At 42.5% G+C, this 25,653-nt stretch overlaps 1 protein-coding gene across 1 annotated transcript in view; it reads right to left on the reverse strand.

Moving 5' to 3' along the window:
• Nucleotides 1-25,653, reverse strand: part of ANKRD44 (ankyrin repeat domain 44) — a 304,111-nt gene that overhangs the window by 124,442 nt on the left and 154,016 nt on the right. Inside the window, exons 3-4 of the mRNA XM_090282096.1 lie at nt 21,624-21,702; nt 7,110-7,180 (exon numbers count right to left, since the gene is read on the reverse strand). Coding sequence (XP_090138222.1) covers nt 7,110-7,180; nt 21,624-21,702 — 150 coding nt within the window. The remainder of the gene's footprint in view (nt 1-7,109; nt 7,181-21,623; nt 21,703-25,653) is intronic.

Consider the following 25,653-nt stretch of genomic DNA (forward strand, 5'->3'; position numbering starts at 1 on the left):
TTTTCTTTCAAAAATTTTCATCTTGGGAGCACTTGAACTTAGTTTTCAAAGTGTGTAGTTTTAGGGCTATTTAAGAAATTAATGATTTTTTAATAGAAGAAAAGTCTCTGTTTTCCTGTATCACACATTGGCTAAAAAAATTAATATCCAGGAGTTTGAAGTTTGATCTGACAGAACTTTTCAAGGTAAAATAGAACTAATGTGGGGGAAGAAACACTGAACACTTTCTGAATCAAGAAAAGTCACTTACATGAAACTTCTCAAACTATCTGTGGTGAAGGACCAGTTTTTTTAAAATTATATCATTTCAAATCCATCATAAGCCAATAGTTTTGTAAAATGCAATAAAAAATAAACTAATAAAATGAAAAAAAGATAAACAAATGATAAACTCAATTATTTTATTATTAAATTTAGGAGGCATGAAATTGCTCTATCAAATTTCTCTAAGAGGTTCTGAATGCTCACTCTTACCACAGCAAGTAAGACAAAAGCTCCCGGACCAATACTCAGGCCACACTGCAAGTAGTGCTTCTTCAAAGCCTTTATTTATTTTTCAATGAGCCAGCATGTGTGAAGATTCTAGCATTTCTCCTGAATGGAGGTTTCAGCCAGTTCTCATTCAGTTAGGACCATAGGCCTTACTGCGTTCCACTCCACAGCAGGCTGTCCCATATAAGACAGAGAAATAATAGACAGAGGGAAGACCTGTCATGAAATATAACAGGGAAAGAAATTGGAGATGGCATTTGCAGTCTCTTTATTTCTGCTTTTTACGACTTTCTCTTTTTTACAAAAGGCCACTCCAACCCTGTAATAAGAAGTAGAAACATACACTGTGGCACGTGGGAAAGATGAAGAGAAATAGGAAGCATGTGTCCTAAAAACTGTCGCTCCTAACATTTGTTCTTTTATTCTCCAATGTGCATTGAATTTAAGTGGTCATAAATTACCCATGGAAAAGTAATTATTTATGACTCCAGAGTCCTTGCAGGCATAAGCAACGTCAAATTTTATAAACTGAGAGTTGCTTTAGACCAGGGTCTGAGTCTTATACAATTTTCTGTGCTCTTTACAAAGCCTGGCAGATGCCTTGCACACAGTGTATATTCAATAAATTTGGGTAGAATAAATATATTAGTATAATCATTAGCAAACTCTCTAAGTAATAATGTACAAGTATTAACAAGGCATTTACTGTGGGCTGCCATCACTGAGGTTGTTCGCAAGTCCTGAAGGCAGTTACTCTATTACTGAAATCATTGGGGTTTCATCCCTGACCATATAAAGCAATTTCATATTCTGTAAGAATTCTATAAATCAGTGCCCAACTAATTTGTTCAATTAGATGATTCCTCTAAAAGTACCCATAATTAAACTAAGCTCACCCTTCATTATTATAGTTAATATTGAGTACAGTTATTCTAAGAACTAGTAGTATACAGGAGTTCACTGTACACTTTGGGATATGAAATAATTCAAAGGCAACTATTCGAGAAGCGCTAGCTTCAATCATAGGGAAGGCCAGATACTAAAATGTTCCCAATCTTCAATCTCAGGTCTCAAAGCATGGTATGTAGACCACATGGATCAGGATCTTCTTTTCAAAATGCAGATTTCTGGGCCCCGCCACAGACTTCTTCACTGGGGTGAGGTGCTAGAACAGGTACTTTTAACCAGCACCCAGATGACTTCAATGCACACTAAATCGGAGTGTGACTCACCTACGTTCTAACTTACAGGTTATAAAACGTTTCCATACTTTCTTCCCATTCCAGATACGATCTATGCTCTCTATGTAATCATCTTTTTATAATCATAAAGATAACTTAAGGAAAGCAATAAAATTCTAGACTCCCATGTAATTTCCCCAATTCTCCTGTCTACTAGCATTTAGGCCACAATAATGACCTTTTTTTTTTTTTTTTAGATGAAAGGAGAAAACATGAGTTTTTAAAATTTAAGCTGTAACATAAAATGCTGCCCTAGTTGGTGTGGTTCTGTTAGTTGGAGCTTCATCCCATAGACCAAGGGTTCATGGTCTGATTCCTCGTCAGGGAACATACCCAGGTCGAGGGTTCAATTCCCAGTTGGGCATGTACTTGAAGGCATCCAATCGATGTTTCTTTTTCATCTCTCTCTCTCTCTCTCTCTCTCGCTCTCTCTCTCTCCCCCCCGACCCCGCTCTCTCTAAAAGCAATATAAAAGTGTCCTTGGGTTAGGATTAAAAGAATTAAAAATAAAATAAAATGTTTATCTTGCTTAACTCTGGGAAACATCTTTATACCTGCTGGGACTTGCCTGCACAGACACAAGAACAGACCCATCTTATTGGTTGGAACAGGATCGATAAGGGGGCTTAGATGCCTGAAGATAGGCAGTAGGGCATGGTGCTTAAGAGAGCAGGGTCTCTGGTTGTACTGTCTGTCCTCTGCTTGCTAGCTGCAGCATCTGAGACTCTCCTCTGAGATCATGTTTCCTAAATTAGGCTGAATAACAGTATCAATCTCAAAGAGTGTTCAGACGTTACAATAGAATCATGCACAGAAAGTGCTTAGCATACAGTCTAGCACACAGAAAGTGTTCATTAAATCCTCATCATGACAATACATATTTGTACACAACATCCTCGATGCTACATTCCAAAGACAGGATACAACCATTTTTGACCTTTCTATCCAAAACGTAGCCTCTAGAACAGGGATCTGAAAAGTCCATCATTTCTCCTTTGGTGTTACTATCAGATCGTTATAGAAGAACAGGCATGTGGGAAGGATCAGCTGCATTTGGACGCAGGCCATAGTAGGCTGTGTGCCTGGCTGTCTTCCCTAAACACTACGTCCTAGAAGCCTCTCTTTGTACCCTCTCAAGACCCCTCCAGCACACTTAATGTGCCTTCCATCGAGTAGGCTTCAATAAATATGTTAAACTCTCCAGGTTTGTGAGCACTGAGTTCCTTCCCCATCGCTGCTCGTTTCCAAGAAAAAAAATTTTTTAAAGCAACAAGAACAAGCTAAACAGAGGAAATAATATGAAATAATTTACATCAGCAGTTCAGAAAATGCTCCCTAGCGGCCCCACATCCTGCTCATCTACATTATCTGGAATTGTAGAATATGTTTCCCTAATATTTTGTGAAGACAGTATCTTCATTTGTTCACAGCTGTGGAAGTAGTTAGAGAACGAGGAGGGTGAGTGAAGCCCAGAGGAGTCGATAGGAGACAATGCTGTTTGGCACTGTTTCCTCTCCGGGGAATTCCAGATGTGGGAGAGGTGGAGGTGGGAGGAGGGCTGGGCCTAGAAGGGAGCACACAATACTGCCTTGTCAGTACCAAATAAACCTTGAAGGTTCATCTCCAGGACCCCATCTATGTTGCATGATTTTAAGGGATGTGGCCATGTCTTGATCTACTTTATTGTTTGCAGAGGAGCTTTCATAATGTCAGGCAGGGGTGGATGTTTAAGCAATATTATGATCTGTTACTCCTATTGTTAGAACCGGTTCAGGAAATGAATTTAGCAATAGACATTATTTTTCCAGGCATAGAAATCTGAACATAAAATTCGCCTAGATGGAAAGAAAGCTCAGGAAATTTAACTTGTGCTGACTGATAACTTGGACTTCTATGGATATCGGTGTTGCGTGCAATTGTGAAACTCGTCCTGATTTTGCAGTTCTAGTGGCTTAATTTGCTTCTGGTCAGTTTACCTTGCATGCATGAAAGATGATTCTCACCAGCATTCTCCGTGGTGTATAGTAGTTCCATGCCAGCAGTTGTACAGAAAGCCATGTTCACAGAGCTGAAGTTAACATGAAACCCCAGTCTATGATGAATCACCCAAAAACAACTGTTTAATGAGCAGGCTAGTTGCTAGAAATACAAGCAATATGCATGGCACTCATTTCAAGGAACTTCCTGTCAAGATCTTTTTAATTAAAATAGAAAAACAATATATTTTTTAAATTATATTTTACTGATTATGCTATTACAGTTGTCCCATTTTTAGAATAACAATTTCAATAGAAGTTTTCTATTGTGTCAAGTTAGCCAAGTTGAACTACACTTCCCAGAATTCCTTCCCTGCATGGTGCCATTTAGGGCTGGCCACAAGACTCATCTGCAAGAGATTTGGAAGGCATAAACGAAACCACAGTCCGACTGATGTGTGGCTGCTGGGTCCTGCTGCAGCTTGCGCAGGATGTCACTGAGCAGCTGGGTCGCTGTGTTGGCACAGGGCAGTACAAGGTTGATGCTTCTTCAGATACTGCCGCATCTTCTTCAGTTTCTGCCAGTGTTGGACCAGGTGCGTGAGAGTTCAGAGTTCCTTCTACAAGTCACCCATGCCCGTGATGTTGAGGCAGTTTTAGAAAAAGACAGGGGTTCCAGTTTGTCCCTGTTCTCCCCATTTCATGCCAGCTTTTCTTACCAACTGCAGGCCCTGCTGGCCTACAGTGACTTCGGGACCACACAGAAACCAAGGTGACGGCATGACATACTCTTCAGCAGCTTGCACAATTGTGTATGGCCTAATTGCTATAATAAATATCGCATTCTGTATCTTTCATGGCGGTTCTGCTTCCTTGAGAGAAGCAAAAGGGCTCTGAAGACAGTATAGAGTTTACAAGCTTTTCAGTAAAGAAATGATTGTTAATACATATTTGTGTGAGTAATAGCATTGCTTGCCATCTAAACAATAGACAGATGTAACAGCTCTCATGCTGAACACACATATCCCCTTTGGTAAGTGCTAACAGCCAAATTACCAGCCCAAATCTTCTCTGTTCTTTCCCCCTAAAGCTTGCTTCCCTTTCCCCAGCTATTATTTAGGGGAGTCATGAAGTAATGGCAATATAATCAAATTTTAAAAAGGGTAATCTGAATTTCCTGAATGTGGACTTCCTAAATTCAGAGTGATGTGTTTTGAAGAGGCCCACAGTCAGTTCTCACAATGGTTATACACATTCTTATTTTCATAAGAAACTTTTCAACCTGCTGTGATGGATATTAACATGAAGATATATTCTTTCACAAGCTTATAGATATCCTGATTATTTACAACTCAGGGTCTGTTTGCATTTTAATTCCTTCCTGGCATGAGGCACCTGCAAGGGATTCCTCCAGCCCACCCCACCCCACCCCCACCAGCCAAAACCTGCAGAGGGAGCTGGTTCCTTAGAGAAGGAACCAGCAAATGCCATTCTCAAAGTAGATCCATTGTTGGGTTGACTGACTTCAAACCTACCAAAGATATGTAAAAAAGGTAAGCTGATGGTTGATAGAAAATGGATGTTTTGAGGATGGAAGCTTTGCAGCTAACAAAGGTGATGATCACATGGTACTGAAATCATCTGCTTTTGTGCCTTTCTGTCCCACTAGACTCTATGCTTCCTAAGCACAGGGGCCATGTGTCCTTTTTCATGGTAGCTCCATCAGCAAGCACAGTGCCTGGCATACAGGAAGTGCTTAGTAAATGTTTCTCTAAACTAAAAAGACCTGGTTCTCATTAAAAGAGGAAACAAACCCATATCTTTCAAAAGATACTTAATTTTTATTTAAAAAAAATTACCAAAGATCAAATGATCTTAAAAGAAAAACTCCTTTGTGAAGGAGCTGGTCTTGCGAAGCTGATTTTATGAACTTAAGGAGCCTACTGCACCTGCTTTCCCATGTAAAACAGAAATGAAATGTGGGACCATAAGAAGATTCTGAATTCCCCAGGGTCTGAGACAGGTGATTCATTCCATGTGGGCTATTTGGAAAGAGAATACAACCAACGTCTTATAAAAACTACCCAAATCACACAGCACAGCAAGGAAGACTGTAAGCACTAAGCTGTCATCTACCAAGTACATTGTTCAGTTTCCAGACAGTTGCCAAATGTCAGCCATCAACACCTGCAACATCGGTGTGTGCATTCTCAGCAACACCTCTAGCTCCCAGGTGTACCTGGAGACCATCACCTTCTCCAGTAATGGAGAAGCTTCATTTGATAAACCAGCTACGAAGACTAGTCATCCAATGCCAAGTGCCTCCAAGGTTAGAGCCTCCTGTATTCCTGGATGGTGGGCATCCCCTCTGACCAGGCCTCAGGGCTCACATTCACCAGGGTTCCCTGTCGCCCCTCCCCCACACTGGTCTTCTCTTCTTAACCTTTATGCTTTCCCTGGACCATCTGATCCATTTACCATGGTTCCAATGATCATCCTCTCTGTTTCTAAGCTCTAGGCCTATATAAGTAATGGTAATTGATTAGCCATCTTCACTTCAATTTCCAGCATTGAAATAAATTCCTTCCTGAGTATCTACAAGGTACAAGGGTTACATCTGGGAACATAACAAAGATCTCTGCCCTCGTGGCCTTACATTCCTGTGCCATGTTTGCCAAACTCGGCATGTTCCAATGGAGCTGATCAGCTTTCCAATCCCTGTGCCTCTGCCTCTGCCTTCTCAGTTACCAGCACCACCATGCACCCGCTGGCTTCTTTTCCATCTCACCCCACCAGGTTCCTAAACCTGTCACATTCACACTTATCTCTGCTATGACCATTCTCCGCTGCTCAGAGAACACGCAGCCCTCTGCCATTCCAACCCAGCCTCCCCTATCAGACTGATCTACTACACCCCATGTTCCAGCCACATCCAACTAAAGCTGCCATTCCTGCCCTTCTGTGCCTCTCATCCTCTCACATTTTGTCCACCAGCTCAGCCCTCCCTCCTTCTCCCTACTAAGTCCCTACTCATCCTCTAGGACTGGCTCAATTGGCATCTCTTCTTGGAAGACTTCCTCTATTCAAGCAGACAGTTACTTGCTCCCTTCTCTGATTCAGTTATGATACTGTACCGATCTGCTCACCTGTTTGCTTCCCCCTCTAGACTGAGAAGTCACTGAAGTCAGGGACCATGCTGCCCATCTTGGACGACCCCAATTATCCCCCTAGCACCATACCTGGCACACAGCAGGTACTCAAACAGTTGTCCCATGGTGGTAACCCTCTTGCATTAGAAGTAAAAGCCTTGTGCTAACTAGTGAGAAACCCTTATTCAACAGAAAGAATTTTTCTCTCTCTAGGGACTGAAGGGACTAGATAAAATAAGATAATCACTCACTTCACTCCTGGAGGCAACAGCCCGGTGCAGTGGGGTCAGCCACATGTTGTCCTTGGCATTCACACGCGCTCCTAGAACCAAACAGCACAGGTTAGAGGCCTAACACAGTCAGGGGAAGTTCTGCTGATGTTACGTCACATGCTCCATCTTGCGCTCTCATTCCCCTGGTACAATCAGCATGCTTCGGTTTGTTTCTCCTTTGTATCAGTCACGTGCTTTCTAGCAACTAGACAGGGGACACCCAGCACAGTAAAAGAGCAAGATCAGGAACTGAGAATGTCACAAGAACTGGGTAAAAACTAGATGAGAATCACAGTGTCTCACTGGGTAGGAGATCCAGTGGTGAGAAGACTGAGATTCTCCAGGATTACGGAAGTGTTTGTTACAAAGAATAAAGAACTTTTCAAGTTTGTGCATATTCCTGAATATAAAATATATAATCAGATATGTTATTTCAGCTTTAGTCATTAAGTATATTTATCTCACAGGGCACACAATACCCTTGTTGGCAAACTGTCAGCGATGAGCGACCTTCTATGAATGTACACTAAAGGCGAGTTAAGTTTCAAACAAATCTTGCAAAGTTGAATTCTGATGAGATTTCATCTGGGTTGAGAGGATGAGCAGAAATTCATTTCATCCAGGAATCCCAATTCTTTCTCTGGGACTAGCCAGATATCTGGTAGGAATAAGCCAGCTTCCATAGAGCTTTTGGACGGACACAACATAAAGCCTATGCAGGCTGCTCATGGCTCCCTCACACTACGGGGTGGACAGACAGGCTCACACAGGAGCCAGAGCCAGCTCACACTCACAACGTGCCTAATGTTCACCCCTCTGGAGCCACCTCACCATCAGGGAGCAGAAGCTCCATGTGAATGGATTCAAGGAAAGGAGACTATGTCCTCCTTCCATGACACCCTCGCCATACATACCCCATGGTGCAAGCCCTCCAAGTCTGCAGCTGAACCAGTAAAACACCCAATCTGAGCTTCCTTTCTCAGGGGGGTTCAGGGTGCTGAGCAGAGATGGAAAGTTTTATAAAAGGGTTACAAAAGAGGAGGAGGAAGAGAAAATACAGCTCTCTTTGTCGGTACAGTAAGATGAGAAGGAAGCCTGTGAGGAAGAAGAGTGGAGGGAAGAATCTAAGAAACGAGAAAGTGAGGCAGAGGAGTGGGAGAGTGGGGGAGGTGCCTCTGGTCCAGGGCTGTGAAGTGAGTCAAGTGGAAGCAGAGCTGACTAATCTCTGTGAGGCCAAGGGCAGCTGACAGCTTAAAAAATAGAAACCTTGTGTTTTGGCTTTTTTTTTTTTTTTTTTTAAGATAGGAGGAGACTTTCATGGGTAAAAGTGAACTAGAAATTTGGTTTAAGACACCAGCTAATAGGAAATAACGGATCATAGAACTTACACAATTTTTTCTCTTTAACTGAAAAACAAATACCACCAACAATATTCATTATAGAAAACAAGAATATAATAATCCCTAAAACAAAGATAGAATGCCTCCCCCTCCCCAACATTCTGAGTTCATTGGTTTGAGATGGGCCCAGGCACAAAGTTCCCCCAAACCCAAGGTTATTATAATATGCTGTCAAGCTTGAAAAGACACTAATAATTCATTGTTGCTTCGTTTATTAAGCATAAAACTATTCAAATCCTAATTCTACTAACTCCATCCAGGCAGCTTACCTGAAACAGTTCATGGCCCTTACATTGATAAGGACCAAATAAAATCAGTCTGAGCATGCTAATATTCAAAGGCAGAGACAGCTCCCTCCCCGCAGCAGGAAGTCCTGGGCTACATGCTCTGGAGTGAAATGAATGAGGTCTTGGAAGGACAGTGGGATTCATGGGTGGAAGACCCAGCTTTGAGTTCTACTTTCAGCATTTAGTGCCCCAGTGACCAAGAGCCAAGAATCTGTAAAACGGGCAAACAAGCACACAGTAATAATAGTCCCCCACCCACTTCACCAGGTGGTTGGGAGAATCAAATGAATTTGAAGGTGCTGTGCAAACAGCAGACCACCAGAACAATATTAGCAGTTCTTACCCCTAGATCCCGTCCAAAGTCTCATTTACCTCTACATCTATGACTCAAGGAAGTGAAAGGCATAGTCTATTATACCTTTCTCCCTTAGCTCCAAATACAGGCTATCATAACATGAAACAAATACATCTTTGATTATTCATAGTCTTTGACAGAGTAAATTTTGTGTCACCTATGTATAAACTTAAAAACCTAATACAAGAGGAACCCAAATGGCAAGACACATAGGAAAAGACACTTTCAAAATTCATTAGGGAGGAGCTGCATGAAAAAAGTGAAGGGATTAAGAAGTACAAACTGGTAGTCACAAAGCAGTCACAGGGGTGTAAAGTACAGCAAAGGGAATAGTCAATAATATTGTAATAATTATGTATGGTACCAGGTGGGTCCTTTAAATATTGAGGGACCAGCTTGTAAAGTACATGATTGTCTAACTATTATGCTGTACACCTGAAGCTAATAAAAATATTAAATGTAAACTGTAATTGAAAAAAATGGAATATTTTGAATGACAAAATTCAGTGCTTGCAAAATAAAATAATTAAGGAAGTTTAAAAATTTCATTAGGGAGAGGCAAATGAAAGCAACATTAACATACCACTTCACACCCATCAAATCGGTGAAAATTATAAAGTGTGACAACAGTAAGAGTGAGTAAGAGTGTGAAGCAACAGGAAGACTTAAATACAGGTGCGGGAGCATGAATTGATATAAGCCCCTTCAGGAAGCAATTTGGTTCCACCTAGTAAAGTTCACAATGTATGTCCCCTACCACCCAGCAATTCCAACCCTCACACATGTACAAGAATGTTTCTTGCAGCATGTTGTGACAGCAAGAAATTGGAATTCTAAGTGCTGATCAAGAGGAAAATGACAGCTGCACTGTGGGATGTACCATGGAATGCACACCGTCATGGACATGAACAGATTGAACTTCTATGGATAAACAGACACACTTCAAAATATAATATTGAATGAACAAATGAAGTTACAGAATAACACCCATGACATAATACTAGTTACATAAAGTTTTTATATTTATGAAAACAATTATATAGGTTGTTGGTAAATACAGACACAAATAAAAGTTAATGAGTATGGCTAAAGAAAACAGAACCCAATTGTGGAGAATGGTCTCTAGGGAGTGAGGGCGGGGAAAAGGGTCAATAAGTACAGCCAATGGGCTGCAACTGGGCCTTCAATATTTTGTTTCCTTTAAAAAAAAGATACAATGCAAATACGAAGTCTTTGATTTAATCAAGCTTGGTGTACATGGGTATTAATTATATTATTTCCCACATTTTTCTATATATGTGAAATATTTATTAATACAATGTTTTTAAGAGAGCTAACGCATTTGAAGTTTTTGTTTCTTAACAAACATGGGGTGGAATAAATTGCCTTTGTGTGTGTGGGATTAGTGGCCCTTTATATAAAAACGACACTTTCACCCTTTCCATATAAAGTGGTCCTGTCATACAGTATCTTCCATGATTTTCCTAAGGTCCACGCCAGGGGAATAAGAATAATAGCAAGATGCTGTTGGTTGTATAGTCCAATTTGAAAAGAAGTTTTCCAGTCAAGGAGGTGTTACATGCTGGTGTCTTAATTTTTTTCTCATGTTCTCCTCTCTCCACAATTACTGTAGGTGATCCCAAAGGCCGCTTCCCCAGCTGCAGAACAGAAGAGAGTGAGCTCACCCAGGAGAGGCAGATGGAGGAAGCCCATGCCTCCCCATAGACGGCAGAGCTCGAAGACCTTAGAGAATCTTTTTATTCTCTTCAAATGCCATTTTGCTATCACCACTTTTTGAATCTAAGTGTCTCACCCTAAGAGACCCCTCACCAGTCAGCCTACCAGGATACTGATGAGGACAAGGTGCACATGTGCGGTACATGCCCAGACCTGTGTCTACCTGTGTTTGCCACTGTACATCAGAATTTTACCTTCAATCTCCCTCTTTCTTCTCCCCCCCTTACTCCTCTTTCCCTCTCTCTTCCTCTCTACCCCATCACAGACAACCTATTTCTGTCTTTGTATGTGCCTCAGAATGCTCTATGTTTCTAAAGAAAATAACTATGAGTAAATATTAAAACTAGTCTTTAAGGATGTTTTATGAAAGGTTGTCAGGAAACAACTTCAGGATTAGCTATAATGTTTTATAAGAATTTTTAATAATGTGGAGAGCCCTGGCCAGGTGGTTCAGTTGGTTGAAGTGTCATCCTTTACACCCAACGGTTGCAGGTTTGATTCCCAGACAGGGTACATACCTAGGTTGCATGTACGGGAAGCAATTGATAAATGTTTCTCTCTCACATCAATGTTTCTCTCTCTCTCTCTCTCTCTCTTTTCTCTCTCCCTACCCTCTCTCTAAAATCAAACAAACATGTCATCAGGTGAGGATTAAAAATAATAATTGTGATCATGACGATGTGGAGAGATATTCACATACTATTGTTACGTGAAAAAAAAAAGACAAGTACTAAAACATTACATATGGAATAAGCTCTTTTCTGTAAAAAACACTGAACAGTCTAGAAGGATACCACAAAAGCCCTGAGATCACTTCCAGACACACAGTAAGCACTACGTAATTGCTTGCAAGAACAAGGGATAGAGACTGGGGCACCTGCCATTGGCACAATTCTAAGCCCAGGCCAGACCTAAATTAAGAGCTGCCTATTGACAGCTGGAAGGGCACCAATAGCATACAGGGAGAAACTGAAGTGACTGGCAACAGGGCAACTGCCAGAAGACAGCTTCCACCTGGGCAAAACTCCAGAGGCCAGGCAGCGGCACTGTCCCCTCTCCGAGCCCTTCCCCACATGGAGCCACAGAGTACTGACATGGATTGCCCCCGCCCTGGCGATTAACTAAGGCTCTATCCCATCCAACTTACTGGTGAGCTTTTCTACAATAGGCCACACTACTAAGACAGGGAGTCAAAGCACCCTACCTAATTCACAGAAACAAACACAGGGAGGCTGCCAAATTGAGGAGACCAAGAAATATGGCCCAAATGATAGAACAAAACAAAAGCCCAGAAAAAGAACTAAACGAAATGGAGTTAACCAACCTATCAGATGTAAAGTTCAAAACAAAACACTGGTTATCAGGATGTGCAAGGAACTCATTGGGTACTTCAATGGCATAAAAAAGACTCAGGCAGAAATGAGGGCTGCATTAAGTAAAATAAAGAAAAATCTACAGGGAACCAACAATGGAGAGAATGAAGCTGAGAATCAAATCAATGATTAGGAACATAAGGAAGAACAAAGCATTCAATCAGAACAGCAAAAAGAAAAAGAATTTTAAAAAATGAGAATAGGCTAAGGATCCTCTGGGATATCTCGCTATTGATGGGTAGTTCAGTTGTTTCCAATATTTCACTGTTCAGACAACGCTGCAGTGAGCATCCATAAAATGACTCCTTTTGCAAATGAGAAAGTATTGGTTTAGGATAGATAATTAGAAGTGGACTTCCTGTGTCACAGGTCATGCACGCTTTTGGCTTAAATAGCTAGTCTCAACCCTCCAGAATGTGTCAATTTATTCACACACATATAAGATTGCTTAGTTTCCCCACATCCTCATCAATACTTGATATTACCAGTCACTTAAAATATTGCAAATCTGATTAGAAGAAAACAGTATCTCATTTTTGTGCTTTCCTGTTTAATAGTGACGTTGGATATCTTCTAATTTGTTTCCTGGCCATTTAGAATTCATTCTCTGAGAACTGCTTGTTCAGACTCTTTGCCTATTTCCTTATTTTATTATTGCTTTCCCCTCAAATTTATAGTTAGAATTTATATTGTATTTTTATTAGTATTATTGTTTACATATTCTGAAGACTTTCAGTTTTATCTAGATCCAAATGTGGCTTTTCATATTAAAACTCTTTCAGAGAGAAAAGTGACCCCAAACTTGCTGAGTATCACAAAGCGCCACCCTGCAAGACCAGCACTGTCTCCCTGCAGCTTGAGGTATTGAAAGATAATCAGAAAGCTAGGAAGTGGCTGTTTAAGTCCACCATCCCTCCACTCGTCCTCCTTCAGCAGATTGAACAGGCAGCTGGCAGGAAACCCCCTCTCCCTGAACAGCAGATTATGACAAAAGCAGAGTTATCTGAACGGGGACCAAGCAGTACTTCATCAGTGTTATCCCCTGTCATGGGCTTCCTCATCCGCTTCCCCCCAGCCCAGCCCCAGTCTTGTTTACATGTCAGAGGGAGACGTCAGATGGTTCTGGCTCTGAGCTGAATATTTATGGCCCTGAGTTGAATATTTATAACTAATTTTTCTAAAGGAAGCATCACGACTCCTTATTTACCTGCCTGCCAGGCGCCATTGTGCACTGAAGGACAGGAGTCTGCATGTCTGATGATTTAAAGGTAAATGCTTTTTACCCAAGGATAGTTTAAAGCCTGGGTCTTTGTTTCTGATTCTTCAGGAACAAAGACCCCACTAAAAGAAGTCAGGCAGAAACCCGGATTATAAGCGAAGTGTGCTTTTCATCACACCCCTGTTACCACTTGATTTTATTTTCACAGAGGGCAGGAGGAACGGGACTCAGAGCATCTTTTCCAGGGGCACTATTTTTGTTCTCTTAGTCCTGTCATCTAGGAAAAAGTAGAACACAGACACTCGTCGTCGTCGTCGTCGTCGTCGTCGGCAGCCGTCCGTCTCGAGAGACGATGGCGTAGCTTCTTGAAAGTCTATCTGCACCGCCGAGAACGGCTGTGCAGTCCGATTCGGGAGTGACAATCCCTGCCACACTTGTTACAGGTGAAGGCAGATGGCTGTTGTTGCTGCTGCTGACGCTGCTTCCGCCTCGATCTTTTCTGGACCGCCTCCTCGTTGCGCGCAGCCTCCGCGCGTGACGTACCTTGCCTGACCGCGAGCCTCCAGGCTAGGCGGTCGTCTGCTTGAACTTCCCATGTGTTGAGATTGATGGAGCATTGTGTCATGTCCTTTTTGCAGATGTCTTTGAACCGCAGTTTTGGGCGCCCTGTCATCCTCTTGCCTTCTGCTAGCTCGCCGTAGAGGAGGTCTTTGGGGATACGGCCTGCATCCATTCTTTTGACATGGCCGAGCCACCTGAGGCGTCTCTCGCTAAGAACTGCATGCAAACTGCACATATTGGCTCGCTTCAGCACCTCGGTGTTGGGGACCTTATCCTGCCAGGCGACATGCAGGACGCGTCGCAGGCACCTCATGTGGAAGCTGTTGAGTTTCCTTTCGTGCCTTGCGTAGGTGGTCCACGTCTCGCTGCCATAGAGGAGAGTGCTGAGTACGCAGGCTTGGTAGATGCGCAGTCTGGTTTTCTCAGTGAGGCTGGAATTGTTCCACGCTCGCCGGTTCAGTCTGGCCATAACTGTGGCTGCCCTGGCGATTCTCCGGTTGACCTCCAAGTCGACTGACAGAGAGCTCGAGATGGTGGACCCGAGGTAAGTGAAGTCGTTGACAACCTCCAGGGTGTATCCGTCGATGGTGATGCATGGGGGAGTCCCCGTGCCTTGAGCCATAACATTCGTCTTCGTCAGGCTGATGGCTAGTCCGAACTCCTTGCATGCGTGGGAAAGGCAAGTGACTAGCTGTTGGAGTCCCTCTTCGGAGTGTGATGTCAAAGCTGCGTCGTCGGCGAAGAGCATCTCACGGATGAGCACCTCTTTGACTTTGGTCTTGGCTTGTAGACGGGCCAGGTTGTAGAGCTTGCCATCGGATCTGGTGTGAATGAAGACACCCTCGCTGCAGTCCTTAAAGGCGTATTGGAGGAGCATGGAGAAGAAGATTCCGAACAGCGTAGGCGCGAGGACGCAGCCCTGCTTTACTCCGCTGCTGACTGGGAAGGCCTCAGAGGTTGCGCCGTTGTAGGACACCGTGCTGTGCATGTTGTCGTGAAAGGACATGACCACAGCAAGCAGATGTGGTGGACAGCCAATCTTCCGTAGCAAGCTGAAGAGTCCGCTTCGACTGACCAGATCAAACGCCTTCGTGAGGTCAATAAAGGCGAGGTAGAGTGGTTTATGCTGCTCGTGACACTTCTCCTGCAGCTGGCGTAGGGAGAAGATCATGTCCACTGTTGAGCGGCCAGCTCTGAAGCCACACTGGGACTCTGGGTAGACGCGGGAAGCAAGGGTCTGCAGGCGGGCAAGAGCGACCCGGGCGAATACTTTGCCGACGACGCTGAGGAGAGAGATGCCCCGGTAGTTGTTGCAGTCGCTGCGGTCTCCTTTGTTCTTGTACATGGTGATAATGTTGGCGTCTCTCATATCCTGGGGGATGTAACCCTCCTTCCAGCAGAGACAGAGTAGATGGTGGAGCGGCTGTAGCAGGACTGGTTTCCCGCTCTTTAGGATTTCTGGAGGGATTCCGTCGCTTCCTGGTGCTTTCCCGCAAGCGAGGCGGTCGATGGCTTTGCCGAGCTCTGCCGCAGTAGGTGGGGTGTCTAGCTCCTCCATGACTGGTAGGTCTGGGATGGCATTAAGAGCAGTGTCTGTTACGGTGTTCCTCGTTGCGTACAGCTCGAGGTAGTGCTCGGTCCACCGCCGCATTTGCTGTTCCTGGTCAGTGATGACCTCACCTGTCTTGGACTTAAGGGGGGCGATCTTGGAGGGGATTGGGCCTGTTGCCTTCTTGATACCCTCATACATTCCACGTGCGTTGCCTATATCGGCGGCTTCCTGAATGCTTCTGCACAGGTTTAGCCAATAGGTGTTGGCACAGTGGCGGGCGGTCTTCTGGACTTTGTTCCTGGCAGCCCGTAGAGCTTGAAGTGTACTGGGAGTGGGCGTGACCTTGTAAGCCAGTAGGGCCTTCCTCTTAGCCTCGATCACGGGTTCCATTTCTTCCCAGTGAGCCTCGTACCAGTCAGCGTTCTTCCGCTCTTTCTTCCCGTAAGCAATAATGGCGGAGTTGTATATGGCATCGCGGAGACGTGGCCAATTGGATTCGATAATGTCATCTGCCGCCACTCCCTCGCCGAGTGCATCTTCCATCTTGTTGATGAATTGCTGGGTCTTAACTGGGTTGCTGGCACAACTGGTGTTGATGCGTGGGCGACCCTTCATCTTGGAGTGGTGCAACCTCTTCGGCATTATGCGCACCTTGCTTACCACGAGGGCATGGTCCGTGTCGCAGTCTGCACTGTGGTAGCTGCGGGTGAGGAGGGTGCTGCCAATATCCGTTCTTCTGGTGATGACGAGGTCAAGCTGGTGCCAATGACGGGAGCGGGGGTGCCTCCATGACACCTGGTGGATCTCTTTGCACTTGAAGAATGTGTTTGTCACGCACAGGCCGTGGTGACACAAAAGCTCAAGCAGTCGCTGACCATTCTCATTGATCTTTCCTCTCCCAAAGTTTCCGAGGCAGGTGGGCCAGGCCATGTGGTCGGCTCCTACTCTTGCGTTGAAGTCTCCAAGGAGATAGAGAGCGTTACTTCTGGGAATCTTGGATAACGCTTCGTCCAGTGCATGGTAGAACTGTTCTTTCTCTTCGGTGGTGGCGCAGAGGGTTGGGGCATACGCGCTAAGAATGCTGACTGGGCCGAAAGTTGTTGACAATCGGAGGGTAAGTAATCTCTCTGTGCCTCCTGTGGGTGGCTCTATGGAGTTAACAAGCGTGTTCTTCACAGCGAACCCAACACAGACACTAAGTCACTGAAAAATCTTATAGGTCAAAGAGAGTAACGGATTCTTAAGGCTGATTTATCCAAAGTTTGGCTTTTAATTGCAGAAACAAATATAAACAAAAGATCATATGAAATATAATTATAATGTAATGGCATCAGTTTGCTATTGATTTTTTTGTTTTAACAGACTAAATCGTATCACAGCCCAGGTACAGTGTCCTTTAAAGCAATGACCTTGGAAGCATGTATGATAATTCCATGTATGTGGCAATTGCTCAGAACATTTTAGAACTCCATTTAACTTGCCTTTGGAGCCAGATTTTTTGCTTGTTGTTGTTATTGTTGTTGTTTTTTAAGATTTTATTTATTTGTATAGAGAGGGGAAGGGAGGGAGAGAGAAACAGAGGGAGAGAAACACCAATTGCACTCCCCCAACCGGGACCTGGAGTGCAACCCAGCCATGTGTCCGGACCAGGAACCGAACTAGTGACCTTTTGGTCCGCCGTGGGGCGCTCAATCCACTGAGCCACAGCAGCCAGGGCTGGAGCCAGTTTACATACCCACCAGATAATGGTTCCTCCTGTTATAATCACACCACATTTGGGAACAAAATCAGCACTGCCTGACCCAATCACCCCCTTTAACTCTTGGGGGGGGGGGGATAAGTCCAACTTTAAAGGATAAATATTTATTATATATAAGAGAATCAAAAGGATGACCTGCTATGGCTCTGGAGGCCATCTGCATTGGAGTAGAAATCACATTTTAAAAAAATCACAGGACATAATTTTACCAGGATACCACTTGTTTGGTAGCCTGCATTCAGATAAATTTATTCTTTTTAATTAGCACTTACACCTGACAAACATTCCCATGTTAGTAGGTGGGTACTTTCAGTTTTCTTCCTTCAGCCCAGGACGCCAACCCTTACGCACCTCCGGAGTTTCTCTACAGGCTGTTGTCATGTGGTCGTTTTTCTGTGTGCTCTACTTCCTATAGCTAAACCCTTGCCTCTTAACTCTTACCCACTAATTGCTTCATGTTGGCATCATTCATACATCTCTAGGCAAATTATTCAGCAAGCTCTTGACCTTTCTCTCTGACAAGGCAAGTTCCCAAACAGAAGCTACAGTCAGGTGGGAGGAAATAAAGCCAGATTCTGGTCTGGCGGTTATAAGAAGAGGAATTGAGCAAGGCCTACATTCCTCTCTGTCTGCTCAGAGGCATTCAGGGCTCCATCCGCCTGGCTAATAGGAGATAATGTCAGCAGGAATTAAGTGGGCTTGGGTTACGCTATGCTCTGTAAGTTAATACGACAAGAGAGGACACAGCTGTAATGAGCTATTCTGGCACGGCCAAATTATTTGGCCAACATGGGAATCATTAACACCTCATTCATTATTAAGTTGGAAAACAGTTTGGTTGGATTCCCTAAAGGGTCAGCTGCCAGACATAAGTTCAGAGATGAAATAATCATGCTCTTACAGTGATTTTTATTTTTTTTAGGAATATAATATACAAATTGGATACAGGAACTCTAAGGGAAAATTAAAGCCATGTGAATTCCAAGCATTTCCCTAAGCTTCCACAGTGGAGTAAAAATTCTAAAGAGCTTTCCCAATGGTCTCTCATACTCTAAATCTTTCTAATTTGATGGTAGGAGGAGGAAAAATTCCATGGCATGTGCCACCCAAAATTACACTAGAGAGCTGAACAGCTCAGCAATTCCAAGACCAAAGATGTGGGCCGATCAAGATATATGGACCAGCTTTTCCTGGCTCTACTGAATGAGCCACATTTAAAAGGCCAGCGTACTGCTTCATGAAGTTATCATAAAGCAAGTTTCTCAATCACCGACTCCCAGACACCTGAAGAAAACAGATGGGTCAACTTCACGCTGCAGAACTAAAACCTTCCCTTTTGGATGTGGAAAAACAAATAAACAAAAAACAAAGTTGGGGGTCTAAGACAAAGTTTTGAATTTGCACAGTCATGAACCCAACATTACTCTGAGAACTGAGATGTCTCTTAATATAACATTTGCATGGTGAGTATAGCTAGTTGGGACCATTAGGGAACATACCACAAAACTCTCTATTTTATTTTTTAAAAAGATTTCATTTATTTATTTTTAGAGAGGGGAAGGGAGAGAGAAAGAGAGGGAGAGGAACATCAATGTGTGGTTGCCTCTCACGTGCCCCCAACAGGGGACCTGGCCAGCACCCAGGGATGTGCCCTGACTGGGAATCAAACTGGTGACCCTTTGGTTCGCAGGCTGGTGCTCGATTTACTAAGCCACACCAGCAAGGGCAAAATTCTTTATTTTACATCCACCCTGAATTCTACCTACAATTTTCCATGGGCCAAATTTCTACTGCTGGGGCAACTGGTCAGGTGTGTGCTGGCTCTTAGCCATTGTCTGTGCCAGCACTAAACAATGCATGTTTGTTTGGAATACAGCCGGGGATGTCTTTAGAACTGTCAGAAGGAAGATCTGTTCTCAGGGACACAAGAAACACCACGCAAAATCTAACCTAATCTTCACACAACTGTCAGGAGCACAGGGCACACATGTTGGAAGGCACACAATACTTGTTTCCTGAGAAAACCACCTCCAGGAGATGAACACAGCAAAAACAGAGCAATGTGGGTTTTCCTTGTGTATCCCAGCACAACTCTTGTTTCTTTCCCACAATGACCTCCACATCTACTTAAACACATGCATCAGCCCCTCCCCTTGTGTAGCTTACTTTGGGACTTGACAGTTTCCCTTTACTCCTGCAAACAAAGGCCAAACCTTAGTATAGGCCTTTTGCATAGTCTGAGGGCAGAGGAATTTCCTCCAGATTTTAATCTTCCCAAACAAAAAGGAGGAGGAAGAAAGCCAGCCGGTCTGCATACAATCCACACTAAGACTCGTGCATGTGCTCAGATTCATTCCGGGCATTTGTCTAGCAAATACTCAAGGGAGAAGGCATGTATTGATTTTAGAAACCTGTTTGGTGAGATATACCAAGCAGGCAGGTTTCCAAAAATGAAAGCATTGGCACTTCTTAATCAGATAAAATATTCGAAGTCCACAGAAAAATAAAGTGAATAATATCACAAAGACCAGTGTACACAGAAATCGGATTTAACATGTGTTTGCCATATTTGCTTCTAATTTTTAGAAGATAAAATATTTTACAGAGTTGTAGTCTCTTTTCTATACTTTCCTGAAAATACCTCACTCAACCTGCCTCCTCAAAGGTAAACACTATCCAGAAATTGATGCTTCCTTTCCTTCCCTGTTTTTATGCTTTGATTACATAGCCATAGTCATAAATTCATAAGCAAAACAAAGCATTATTCTGCAGGGCAATTCAAATATATGTAAATACACACATTTGTGCCTGTTCGTATACATTTTAAGAAGCCAGTTGGCTTATTCATCCCTTTTTTCTGTTACAATGAAAAAAATAAAAGCATACTCAAACATACTGAATTTATCTACAATACTGGGCCTGATTAAATAGTCAGAAATGAGATCTTCAAGCAATATAAAAGTTTTACTGGCAATGACATTTTCAATAAACAACTTCTTGCATCATCTTATCACTGACCAAGTAAACTTCCATGAGCACAATAAAGAAATTGTGTTTGGTTCATTATGGTAGTCAGTCTAGTAAATAGGTCGTTCAAATTTTTATCTGCAGTTGGGTTGGTTTGATTTTTCATTTCTTAAGTTTATTACAGTTCTAATATTTAAATAGCAAAGGTGTTATATTCAAGAGGGAAAGAAATAAGCTAGAGCATTCTTTTTTTAAAATCTGGAAGATATATACTTCAACACTCCCTAAATAACTTAAAATATTTACATGCCATTTTCTCATCCACATAATAACCTGAGATTTATTGAAGAAACAAAGCTTCTCCCTTTAAGCCTTTCTCTACATATTTAACAGTATCCTGTCCTCAAAATGACTACGATATTTCAGTTCTTGAAGCTGATGTGACTTGGGAAGATATTCAAAAATCTGCCAAAGGTAATAAAAAAGAAAAAGCAAATATTTCATTTACAGTGTCTAGATATTAAACACATATAAATGGAGAAAATCATGTGTACCAACATCTGTATGTGTGTGCAGAAATAAAAATGTATGCATATGCACACACGCTTCACCAATTATCTTAAACCTTAAAGGTGAGATTAGACTCGTATTTCCAGAGTGGCATCTTGCTCACCTGAAAAAAAACTGAATGACCATCCAATAGCGAGAAATCATATATGATCCTCTTACCTTAGCTATCACATCTCTGTAACTTCTTTTTCTTTTTATAAGGAAGGACACTATTCGTTTATTTAGTTAGTTTTATCCTTACCCAAAGACATGCTTCTTGATTTTAGAGAGAGGGAAAGGAAGGAAGAGAGAGAGGGAGAGGAACATCCATGTGAGAGAGAAACACTGATTGGTTGCCCCTAGTACACACCCCAATTGGGGTCCAAACCCACAACCTAGGCATGTGCCCTGACCAGGAATTGAACCCACAACCTTTTGGTTTACAGGACAATGCACCAACCAAATGTGTCACACCAGCCAGGGCACTGTAACTTCTTAAACTCTCTCTCTCTCTCTCTCTCTCTCTCTCTCTCTCTCTCTCTCTCTCTCTCTCTCTCTCTCTCTCTCTCTTTCCACCTCCCTCCCACTCTCTCCCTCCCACTCTCTCTCTTTATTTTTTATTGAATTTATTGGGGTGACATCAGTTAATAAAATTATATAGGTTTCAGGTGTACAATTCTATAATAATCATCTGTATATTGTATTGTGTGTTCACCAGTATAGCTGGTATTTACCTGAAAGAATCAGGAGTTCAATAATTTCTGCATCTCCCAGAAATGCGGCCACATGAAGTGGAGTTCGCTTCTCAGCATCCTGAAACAATAGAAAAAACCAAGTCAGTGGTGGTTGGAGATGCCTTTTGTAGACACAGTAAGACAAGTCACTTATTCTGAGGTCAACGCTTGTAGGAGGGAGTGAAGGACAAACACCTGCTCAGGTGAGGTCTGGTTACACATTTCTCTCAGCATCTCACACAGTCACATGTGCAAAAGATTCCATTTTCTGTGTCTGTGTGTCGTGTTGGCCTCCCTGCTCCTTTTATGGAAGGCCAGCTCGGGTCAGGAATGGACCATCGTGCACAGGATGATGAAACTGAATTTATTTTAAAACCTTCAGTCATGGCTGAAAAAATAAATTTGAACCTTTCTACCTATTCTAACAGCATAGTTCAAAGCTTTCAATGATTTATTTTCTTTCTTGAATTGTTCCCAAGGACATTAGACATAAGTATGGTCATTTTCTTTTTTCTGTTTCCATTAACTGTTTCCTAGAGCACTCTCCATTCAAGTAATATTTATTGAATGTCTACTATGTACCAGGAACCAGTTTCTGGGGACAGAAGGGTGACTGTGTAAGGCCCAGTTCCTGCCTTCATGAAATTTACATTCAAGCGGGGAGGCCAACAATAGTCATGTAAACAAATGACACATAACATCATTTCAGATGGCGATAAAGGCTATAACACAATTAAAGCACGGTACTCGGACCACATAACCAGGAAGGTGGGAATAAAACTCCTTAGAGTGGTCAAGTACGGTCTTTCTGAGGATGCTGACAATGGAGCTGGGAGCTGAAGTACATTACTATTTCTGTTTTATAGGTGAGAAACCATGGCTCAAATAAGTTAAGAAATTTCCTCAAGACCCCGTAAGTGTATAGCAGAGGCAAGCTTAGATCCTCACTAGTCCGACTCCAGTCTGAGTTCTTGACAAGGCATTTAATATATTGTGCTAAGAGGCTATACAATAACATGCAGGGAGCAAAAACACTGCTTCCCCATCTGAGCAAGGGAGATAATAATATCTATCTTAGGGAACTGAGAAGAGAATCCAAGATAGTGTAAGTAAACAAGGCCCTACGCAGGCATGAGGCTTGGCCCATGCACAGCAAGTGCTCCATGCAGAGCCATTACTGCCACCAGCATAGTTGTGCAAAATCTTCCCTCCAGGACTGAGAGCTCTCATAGGATAAAGACTCACTCCCATTTATACCTATAGTAGCCACAAACCAGGTGCTCAGCAGAAACAGGCCAAACTTAACTGGTCTGCATGCTGGTCTTTTCCACAAACTTCCGTTGATTGTTCCACAATATTGGTAACCCAAGTCTGTATGCTGTCTTTGAGGTTTCTCCTAAAACTAGCATGCATTTTAGTTTCCGAAGGTTCATGGATTCCTTATTCATTTTAATCATCATTCCTGTGATTACTTGATTATACAATCCATCTAACAACCCTTGATTAGCCCAAGGATATTATTCTATTCTATGACAGTTCAAGCCCTCTGCTCTTGTTCAATCTCTTTCAGACTATTGTTTTTAGGCATTTCATTACTCACTAATATCTAAAACAGATGGCAAGCAGGGGCCATTACAAGAACTGATCTTCAAAACTGTCTATTTGTTAGGAACTCTGGTAAATAGGTTTTATGAAGGATGGACTAACTTTTAGTAATTACTAGAGATAAGTGGAAATCAGGCAGTCTTATAACTATTCCATATAAAATAATGGTATGCCTTGGAAAATTCAGGAAGATACACAACCTCCTTATGACTAGCTATATCACCCTTTCTGTGAAAATGAAGATTCAATATTTGGAAACATGTTTGCTTATTTGAGAATCCAGTGTATTAACTTAAGTGATAAATTCTACAAAAAACTGAGACCAGACTTTCACCAATGTTTTCTGTTTCTTCTGTTGAGATCTCTATAAGCACTTTCCATTTGAGCCTCATATTCCCTGTGAGTCCCCACTATAGCTACTAAAAAAGTTCTCTTGAGTCTTGGGATAAAAGTTATATAATTATACGTTCTTCTGTGAATCGAACTGGTTCCAGGGTTTGGCTCAACAAATTAAACCTTACCTAAGTGATTTCAACAAAGACTAACCCAAGCCAAATTATGACTTCATTTGACCTGAAGCAAAGTCAGTGCTCTGAGAATCTCAAATAAACCCAAGAAAACCCTACTATCTAAATCTGTTGACCTATTATTATGACTGGCCTTGCTGATTTCATGACCCCTTTTATGACATGGCTTGCTCAAACTAAAGTATCTATAGTATAACATGGCTGTGTTATGTGAGATACATTGTAAAAATTCTTGATTGTAAATCCCAGTGTCCCTGTTAATATGCATTTAAAAGTTTCCTGTAGCTTCCAGTTCATCTAAGCCAATTGGTCATCTCCTTCAGTGACACACCACGGACAGGGAACTGCAGAGAAGACCGGTATTCAGGCAGCAGTCTTGTGGTTCTCTGCAGCAACAGAATACAATTTCATGTGCTATTAAGACCTTAACCAATACCACCATGTATTTCTGTTATTGACCAAGGGCTGCTAACACCTGCTCTCTAGCAGGAACCTGAGTGATGTAAGGATCGTGAGTCAAGGCGTGAATAACAGAGCCACAGTCAACACCATACTCAATCAGGCGAAATTACCAGCAGTATGCAGTTCGTCCTCTGCCTAAACTTAAGGCCCCTCTACTTGCCTGCCATAAGCTAGACACACGGAGTAGGAAACGCTATGGTAGAAGAAGGAGGAAGACTGGGGAAAAGAGAATACTAGTAATAATACCAGTAAAAATAGGTTCTAGGCCAGTGATGTCCTTAGGGTGTCTAGAAGAAACAAAACCTATGTGGTAATTATGGAGTGCTTTTAATTTTTTTCCCAAATACCTATTTATCTGTTCTACCACTTGAATCACATAACATCTCTATCAGGGGAGACACACCCTTGAGAACTATGTTGTTAAGTCTTATCACCATTTAAAAGAGAAGGAATCTGAGTCCTTGAATAGGCTGTATGACTTGCTCAAGACAGCAACCATGTCTAATAATTAGCTTCCTGGCTTCCAATCTGTATCTTAAGACTGGCTTAAGGGTAGTTTCTGGATCAACCCTACAAACCAGGACCAGGCCAGGACTCAAGCAGCATTCTGGCAGAGTGGCTAAGCTATGGGTTCTGTGTTGTTTGCACACACTTCCCTCTGCTGCTCAAGTGAGCGTGCTGTGGTAACCAACAGCTGAAGAATGGTTCTGCAGGTCTGTACACCACCCCTGAGCACAAGAGGAAGAAATAATTCAGAAGCAAGCACAGCAAGATCAACACACACTGGAAATAGTTTGCTGGAGTCACTTTTAACAGATTGTCCAAGTATCCCCAAAACAGACATCTTTTCCATTGCCCTATACCTTCAATTCCAAATAGCCCTTTGCAAACAGATTCGAACCCATGAAAAGACCCATGTTTCTCCAGAAGGAAGGAAGGTAACCCTCCCTTTCTATGAATAGCCAAAGACACACCCAGCCAGTTGGCTTCTGAACTAAATTTGCAGTATGTCACAGAGAGATCAGGCAGAGGAAGTTTCTGCCATCTGTTTACCAAAGAAGCAGATGAAAGAAAATAGGGAACTTGAAATATATACACGTAAAACGAGCCTGACATGGGCAGACAGTTTATTCTGGCGGCTAAAAATACTGTGTAGACCGAAAGAGCACCCCAACCCTTTGTTTTAAAGATTAAGAATTGTTTATTATATGCTTTAGAAACTCTCAGAAGTGCACGATCTAAGCTTCATTATAAGTATCTGTCGTACGTTCAAACAAACATCCTTTTCTACATATAAATATCTACATACCAAGACAGACAGTTGAAGCAATATTAAGAAAACAAGCCCTGCAAAGCCTTCCTGTCATGCTATACATAAGTTCCAATTGTCAATCCTAACTCCCACTAATATCAAAGAAGTAGGGAAATAACTGACA

Source organism: Furipterus horrens, unplaced genomic scaffold (genome assembly GCF_987537825.1).
Source record: "Furipterus horrens unplaced genomic scaffold, mFurHor1.1.pri manual_scaffold_1, whole genome shotgun sequence".
NCBI classification, from domain to species: Eukaryota; Metazoa; Chordata; class Mammalia; order Chiroptera; family Furipteridae; genus Furipterus; species Furipterus horrens.